Here is an 8774-nt window from a genome sequence, read left to right on the forward strand (position 1 = left end):
GAACGGTCAACTCTGAATGGTACACAACAATTTGTTTGCCAGAGGTCTTCGGTCAAATACGGAAAACAAACAAACGCCGTCGGATCATTCATCATCAAGACAATGCCAGCTGTCACACATCTCGTCTAACAACCGAATTTATGAACAGTTATAAAATCGAATTGATGGGTCATCCACCATACAGTCCTGACTTGGCACTCAATGACTTCTTCTTGTTCCTGAATGTCAAGAATAAATTGCGTGGACAACGATTTTCGTGAGCAGAAGATGCCGTTGATGCGTTCAAAAACCATATTATGGAGGTGTCTCAAGAAGATTGGAAAAACTGCTTTGACAAATGGTTCGAACGAATGCAAAAGTGTATTGACCATAAAGGAGAATACTTCGAAAAACAATAAAGCAGTTTTCAATGTCAAATTCCTGTTTTTTCATTGTTAGGCTCAAAATATAAATAGTTACCCTCATATGACTGTGTTGCATAGCATAGGAACGCCCATTAAAAGAGCTTTAAAATGAGCCCAGATGAACATCATAGCTGAAATGAGTACCAAAATATTTGCATTAATGTGAACCAGGATTGTGGAAAAATTTCAGTTAATTTTTTGAATTTTCTAAAGTAAATTTAGAAAAAAACGGCATGACTAAACAAAAATTCTGCAAAATTGCAGTTTTCATAGTCTCATTGGGTTCATTTCATAAACCAAAAGTCGAACCAACAAGGTAACTCTATTTTGTTATGGTGCTCCTAAAGTTGCTCCCACATGATTCATAAGTATCCTTACTGCAAGCAGAAAGTTTTCTTTATGTGTAGAACATAGCCCTTAAAATATTCCTTGGAATGTTGATGTGCAAAATTGTTTACATGAACACATTCTTGTTGAATGCTGCTTGCTACAAACTGTTCTAGTTAAGAGAATACAGTATATTTTAGACAGAGAGCAATATGAGGTGGACAACTACCTCTGCAATTGCCCTTACAATGCGATTACAATCACAAAACTGTTTACTTCTAAAAGAACATGTTGGCATGTACAAATTTTTCACAGACAAACCACTGTGACTGATGCCTTTGGCTCATGTGTACCTAGGAAAATAAGTGGTTTTACCAACATTAAAAGAATATTCATGATTAGGAAAAGAGAGACGCGGTAGTATATAAATACGGAGAAACTAGTACTCACTTTTATCCGCGAAGCTGTTTTTTCTTCTTTTTCGATTAATTTCAGTGGCCACTGCCACCATCCTCGTTGGAACTTGCTGCGCTGTTGCTTGGCGTGAGTCTTTTGTTCGTAGTTCTCTGGCTGCCGTTAGGTGCGCTGCTAGGTGTGCTGTGCATCTTGGTGCGTCGTCTGCTATTTCCGGGCGATAACTGCTGCAGTAGTGGAATCCAAGTATGGTGCGCTTGCCCGCTATCGATGTTTAGTTCGTGCGGGAAGTGCATTATGGCGTGCGTTTCCTTGATTTTGGTGTCTATGAGCATGTGGGCAGTGTGTTTGACTCGAACCTTTTGAATTTTATGGCTATTGTATTTGATATGTCTAGCAAGACCAGTAGTGGGTTGGGCTTTTTTCGCATCTGCTAGGTGCTGTTGGATTCTTTCATTGACAGATCTGATGGACCTGCCGATGTAATGAGCCTTGCATTCACACTCTGCATCATATACACCTGGGTTGTCAAGGGGGGAGAGGAAGTACCGTTTGTGCTTGTTCAGTTTATCAGTTATTTTGGAGTTGGGTTTGTGCGCTACTTTGATGCCAAATGGGAGAAGGGCTTTGGAGATGCGGTTGGAAGTGGTGGGATGGCAGGGGAAGGCAAACCATTTATATTGGTCGCTGGGGGTTGGTTGTGGCTGGGTTGCTTGTGGATGGGTTGATTGTGGTAGGTTAGGGTGTCTGACCTGTATTTCCGCCTTACTGCACCAAGTGGAAAGTTGTGATTCAGTGTAGCCATGTTTCAGGGCTATTTCTGTGATGGTGGCTATCTCCTCTCGTGGATCCTCTTCTTTGCTACAGTAGGAGAAGACTCTTCGATAAAAGTTTAGCCACACATTGGCTTTTTGCTTAGGGGGATGGCTAGAGAGAGCATGTATGTACTGGTTGCCTGCATCCGGTTTTCTGTAGACGGTGGTTGTGAATTTGTTAAGTGCACGGCTGATGGTGATGTCCAGGAAGTTGATTTTACCAAGTTTTTCATGCTCTACGGTGAAGTTGAGCCTGGGGTGGATATTATTTAGTTTGTTCACTAGGAGGTTGAGTTCTTCTGCCTTTTTGTATACAACTATTGTGTCGTCTGCGTACCTTCCATATCGGATGTGCTGTAGTTCTGGAGTGTGGAGTATCTCTTTTTCAGCCAGGTGCATGACGATGTTGGCTAAAGGAGCTGATAGTGGGTTGCCCATCGCAAGGCCCTCGGATTGGTTGTAGAATTTATCTTCAAACTGAAAGTAATTGTGTTTTAGACAAACTTCCAATAGCCTGGTTATCTCTTGTACCTCTAGGGCCGGGATTCTGTTAGTTGTCAGCCATCTTTCCACCGAACGCAGTGCTAGGTCTATGGGGATTGAACTGTACATGTCTACTATATCAATGCTGGCTAATTTTGCACTGTCAGCTTGCACTATTGAAGTTACCAGATTTTTAGCATCGGCACTGTTGCGGAACACGTATGTAAGCTTGTGGTTGAAATGAGATATTTTGTTTTTTAGCCAGTTTGTTAGGTGAACTGTGGGGTAATTGAAGCCAGCTATTATAAGTCGCATGGGGATTCCAGGTTTATGAGTTTTAGGAATGCCATAGGCAATGGCAGGTGAAGGGTGGGGATTGAGGAGGAATTTGTGGTCTTGTTCACTAAGTATGGCACTAGATTTCACTGCATTTTTCACAATTCTATTGTACCTGTCTGTGGGGTCTTTTTTGATGACACTGTACGAGTCACTGTTTAGTTTGTCTATCACTTTCGTGGAGTAATCACCTTTGTGCATGATTACGAACTGGTTTGTTTTGTCAGACTTTAGACACCAAACATCATTGGTGTTCAGCCATTTGCCAAAATCGGAGAGGACAGAAGAGATTTCTTGGTGCACTGGATTAGGTTTCCTGGTTTTACTGTTGGTCATCACTTTTTGAAAAATTCCGGCTGCTGACGTTCTGATGTTTTCCGAATCTTGGGGTTTGGGAGCAAAACAAGCTGCTTTTTCTGCTGCACATATGAGGTCGAGGGTGGGTGGCTTACTGTTTTGTACATTAAACCTATCGCCGTAGGCAAGGAGTTCTTTGAAATTGTTGGGGATTGGGAGATTTGACAGATTTATTATGTTTTTTCCATGTCCGTCATCTGGGTTGATTGCATTCTCACTCGGCCATGTTCCTCCCAAGTGGTGAAGTTTGTTGCGTAAAGACCTAGTTTTTTGGTTTTCCAAGATTTGTAGCATGTATTCGATGTTATTCTTTGCATGCTCCCACTTAGCGGGTGATAGCGTGGTTTCCAGTCTATTTCTTTGTCGTTCGCACGTGTGAGACAGTCGGCGAATTTCAGCATGTTTGTCGGAAATAACGGCGGAAAGCGCACGTTTTTGTGAAATATGGATAACGTTCTTCATTCTGTAGCTGCTATTTTGCACTTTCCACTGGATGAACTTGGGAAAAACATCGCACCGTTTGCACGCTTTCAAGAAAATTACGTCTAAACGACGCACAAGTAACTTACGTTCGTTCCGTTCGTATTCCCGTAATTCCTTAACACGCGAAGGTTCTGTATTCATGATTGGGAAAAGAGAGATGCGGTAGTATATAAATACGGAGAAACTAGTACTCACTTTTATCCGCGAAGCTGTTTTTTCTTCTTTTTCGATTAATTTCAGTGGCCACTGCCACCATCCTCGTTGGAACTTGCTGCGCTGTTGCTTGGCATGCGTCTTTTGTTCGTAGTTCTCTGGCTGCCGTTAGGTGCGCTGCTAGGTGCGCTGTGCGTCGTCTGCTATTTCCGGGCAATAACTGCTGCAGTAGTGGAATCCAAGTATGGTGCGCTTGCCCGCTATCGATGTTTAGTTCGTGCGGGAAGTGCATTATGGCGTGCGTTTCCTTGATTTTGGTGTCTATGAGCGTGTGGGCAGTGTGTTTGACTCGAACCTTTTGAATTTTATGGCTATTGTATTTGATATGTCTAGCAAGACCGACCAATATAAATGGTTTGCCTTCCCCTACCATCCCACCACTTCCAACCGCATAGCCAAAGCCCTTCTCCCATTTGGCATCAAAGTAGCGCACAAACCCAACTCCAAAATAACTGATAAACTGAACAAGCACAAACGGTACTTCCTCTCCCCCTTGACAACCCATGTGTATATGATGCAGAGTGTGAATGCAAGGCTCATTACATCGGCAGGTCCATCAGATCTGTCAATGAAAGAATCCAACAGCACCTAGCAGATGCGAAAAAAGCCCAACCCACTACTGGTCTTGCTAGACATATCAAATACAATAGCCATAAAATTCAAAAGGTTCGAGTCAAACACACTGCCCACACGCTCATAGACACCAAAATCAAGGAAACGCATGCCATAATGCACTTCCCGCACAAACTAAACATCGATAGCGGGCAAGCGCACCATACTTGGATTCCACTACTGCAGCAGTTATCGCCCGGAAATAGCAGACGACGCACCAAGATGCACAGCGCACCTAGCAGCGCACCTAACGGCAGCCAGAGAACTACGAACAAAAGACGCACGCCAAGCAACAGCACAGCAAGTTCCAACGAGGATGGTGGCAGTGGCCACTGAAATTAATCGAAAAAGAAGAAAAAACAGCTTTGCGGATAAAAGTGAGTACTAGTTTCTCCGTATTTATATACTACCGCGTCTCTCTTTTCCCAATCATGAATACAGAACCTTCGCGTGTGAAGGAATTACGGGAACGAACGGAACGAACGTAAGTTACTTGTGCGTCGTTTAGACGTAATTTTCTTCAAAGTGTGCAAACGGTGCGATGTTTTTCTCAAGTTCATCCAGTGGAAAGTGCAAAATAGCAGCTACAGAATGAAGAACGTTATCCATATTTCACAAAAACGTGCGCTTTCCGCCGTTATTTCCGACAAACATGCTGAAATTCGCCGACTGTCTCACACGTGCGAACGACAAAGAAATAGACTGGAAACCACGCTATCACCCGCTAAGTGGGAGCATGCAAAGAATAACATCGAATACATGCTACAAATCTTGGAAAACCAAAAAACTAGGTCTTTACGCAACAAACTTCACCACTTGGGAGGAACATGGCCGAGTGAGAATGCAATCAACCCAGATGACGGACATGGAAAAAACATAATAAATCTGTCAAATCTCCCAATCCCCAACAATTTCAAAGAACTCCTTGCCTACGGCGATAGGTTTAATGTACAAAACAGTAAGCCACCCACCCTCGACCTCATATGTGCAGCAGAAAAAGCAGCTTGTTTTGCTCCCAAACCCCAAGATTCGGAAAACATCAGAACGTCAGCAGCCGGAATTTTTCAAAAAGTGATGACCAACAGTAAAACCAGGAAACCTAATCCAGTGCACCAAGAAATCTCTTCTGTCCTCTCCGATTTTGGCAAATGGCTGAACACCAATGATGTTTGGTGTCTAAAGTCTGACAAAACAAACCAGTTCGTAATCATGCACAAAGGTGATTACTCCACGAAAGTGATAGACAAACTAAACAGTGACTCGTACAGTGTCATCAAAAAAGACCCCCACAGACAGGTACAATAGAATTGTGAAAAATGCAGTGAAATCTAGTGCCATACTTAGTGAACAAGACCTCAAATTCCTCCTCAATCCCCACCCTTCACCTGCCATTGCCTATGGCATTCCTAAAACTCTTAAACCTGGAATCCCCATGCGACTTATAATAGCTGGCTTCAATTACCCCACAGTTCACCTAACAAACTGGCTAAAAAACAAAATATCTCATTTCAACCACAAGCTTACATACGTGTTCCGCAACAGTGCCGATGCTAAAAATCTGGTAACTTCAATAGTGCAAGCTGACAGTGCAAAATTAGCCAGCATTGATATAGTAGACATGTACAGTTCAATCCCCATAGACCTAGCACTGCGTTCGGTGGAAAGATGGCTGACAACTAACAGAATCCCGGCCCTAGAGGTACAAGAGATAACCAGGCTATTGGAAGTTTGTCTAAAACACAATTACTTTCAGTTTGAAGATAAATTCTACAACCAATCCGAGGGCCTTGCGATGGGCAACCCACTATCAGCTCCTTTAGCCAACATCGTCATGCACCTGGCTGAAAAAGAGATACTCCACACTCCAGAACTACAGCACATCCGATATGGAAGGTACGCAGACGACACAATAGTTGTATACAAAAAGGCAGAAGAACTCAACCTCCTAGTGAACAAACTAAATAATATCCACCCCAGGCTCAACTTCACCGTAGAGCATGAAAAACTTGGTAAAATCAACTTCCTGGACATCACCATCAGCCGTGCACTTAACAAATTCACAACCACCGTCTACAAAAAAACCGCATGCAGGCAACCAGTACATACATGCTCTCTCTAGCCATCCCCCTAAGCAAAAAGCCAATGTGTGGCTAAACTTTTATCGAAGAGTCTTCTCCTACTGTAGCAAAGAAGAGGATCTACGAGAGGAGATAGCCACCATCACAGAAATAGCCCTGAAACATGGCTACACTGAATCACAACTTTCCACTTGGTGCAGTAAGGCGGAAATACAGGTCAGACACCCTAACCTACCACAATCAACCCATCCACAAGCAACCCAGCCACAACCAACCCCCAGCGACCAATATAAATGGTTTGCCTTCCCCTACCATCCCACCACTTCCAACCGCATAGCCAAAGCCCTTCTCCCATTTGGCATCAAAGTAGCGCACAAACCCAACTCCAAAATAACTGATAAACTGAACAAGCACAAACGGTACTTCCTCTCCCCCCTTGACAACCCAGGTGTATATGATGCAGAGTGTGAATGCAAGGCTCATTACATCGGCAGGTCCATCAGATCTGTCAATGAAAGAATCCAACAGCACCTAGCAGATGCGAAAAAAGCCCAACCCACTACTGGTCTTGCTAGACATATCAAATACAATAGCCATAAAATTCAAAAGGTTCGAGTCAAACACACTGCCCACACGCTCATAGACACCAAAATCAAGGAAACGCACGCCATAATGCACTTCCCGCACGAACTAAACATCGATAGCGGGCAAGCGCACCATACTTGGATTCCACTACTGCAGCAGTTATCGCCCGGAAATAGCAGACGACGCACAGCGCACCTAACAGCGCACCTAACGGCAGCCAGAGAACTACGAACAAAAGACGCACGCCAAGCAACAGCGCAGCAAGTTCCAACGAGGATGGTGGCAGTGGCCACTGAAATTAATCGAAAAAGAAGAAAAAACAGCTTCGCGGATAAAAGTGAGTACTAGTTTCTCCGTATTTATTAAAAGAATAGTTTTTATTTATTTATTTACAAATTAAGATTATCAGAAAATACTCATTGTATTAGAGTTTACACTGACTATGAGGAAATAATCATATCAGGCAGAATCAAATTAAAAACTTACATATTTCTTGCATTGAAATTTATTGAATATAAGAAGGTATGCACTTACATAATTTTTCAACATAATCCCCGTGGTACACAATACTAGTATTCCATCACTGTGGAAAAATGCATCCATGCCTCTAGAAAAAACATATTTTGTCTGTGAGGTTGCCACTGGTGCACTGCTTACATCACCTCTTCATTGGATTGGGAACACGTGCCTCCTAATGGCTCTTTTATTAATGCAAAGATGTGAAAATCTCTGGATACAAGGTCTGGGGAATACAGTGGATGTGGAAGACAGATCTTGGATGGTCGCAACAGTTGAACAGTCAGTTTAGATTTGAGCATTATCATGGTTCAACCAAATATTTGCACAAGGGTCTCCTTTGTTTAGACTTGATTGCAGGATGAAAGTAAAGTGAGAATCATAAAACTTAAGACCTTCTGTAAACAAAAGCACGTGTACCCTAACAGTGTTGCAAACTTATGAAAGAAAAAATAATCCACATAGCCTACAAGGTGTAAAAACATTCCATTTGTCAACAGATGCGGAATATGCAGTGTATCACTGAGTGATGACCTGTTGAAAGTTATTGAATGTATGTTAAAAAAAAAAAGTTAAAAAAATGTACATCTTGCCTGGTGGCTGACTTTCAGACTCATCACCAAAGTTCCCTGGCTCGAATCCCGGCATGGGTGTTATTTTGAGTGTCCCTTCATCAATTTCATCTGACGATCACTCATTCTCATCGTCGGGATTAGCCAAAAGTGGAAGAAAAGAAATGCTAAATTAAAAAAAATCAAATACAAAATGTACATCTTATCCCCCAGAAGTAAGACGGTTCCGTACCAAAGGATTAATTTTCTCTAATATTTTACTAAAAAAACCTTCCTGAAAGAATGTGACACATGAGATAAATTACGTTTTGAAACTGGGGTTTCTTCATTAAATTTATTTGATGTTGGAAAGTGTTATGATTTATTATTATAGATAATGAAAGTAAGCTAATACATATGATTTGATTGACTAAATTAATAATTATGCAGCAAAGACACCAAAGGAAACTAAAACGGCAACTTAGAGAAGCATAAAAGTGGGGAATGAAGACTGTAGAATACAGAAATATTTTGAGGCAGTCACATTTTATTGTACGCTACATATAAAATAAAATGCATATTTGGAGGTGAATTTTTAAA

At 42.1% G+C, this 8774-nt stretch overlaps 1 protein-coding gene across 1 annotated transcript; it reads right to left on the minus strand.

Annotated features, from left to right (window-relative positions):
• Positions 1-529: 529 nt before the first annotated feature.
• LOC146004827 (uncharacterized) lies at positions 530-3760 on the minus strand. Its single transcript, XM_083143851.1, has 2 exons — positions 2492-3760; positions 530-535 (listed from the first exon to the last, which is right to left on the minus strand). The coding sequence occupies exons 1-2, from the start codon at positions 3758-3760 to the stop codon at positions 530-532; spliced, it is 1275 nt and encodes a 424-aa protein (XP_082999977.1).
• Positions 3761-8774: the final 5014 nt, after the last annotated feature.

This window comes from Lepisma saccharinum, chromosome 22, assembly GCF_977018435.1.
Source record: "Lepisma saccharinum chromosome 22, izLepSacc3.1, whole genome shotgun sequence".
NCBI classification, from domain to species: Eukaryota; Metazoa; Arthropoda; class Insecta; order Zygentoma; family Lepismatidae; genus Lepisma; species Lepisma saccharinum.

Excerpts from the sequence above, each read along its gene's own strand:
- LOC146004827 (XM_083143851.1), bottom strand. The coding sequence starts at position 3,760 with ATGAATACAGAACCTTCGCGTGTTAAGGAATTACGGGAATACGAACGG.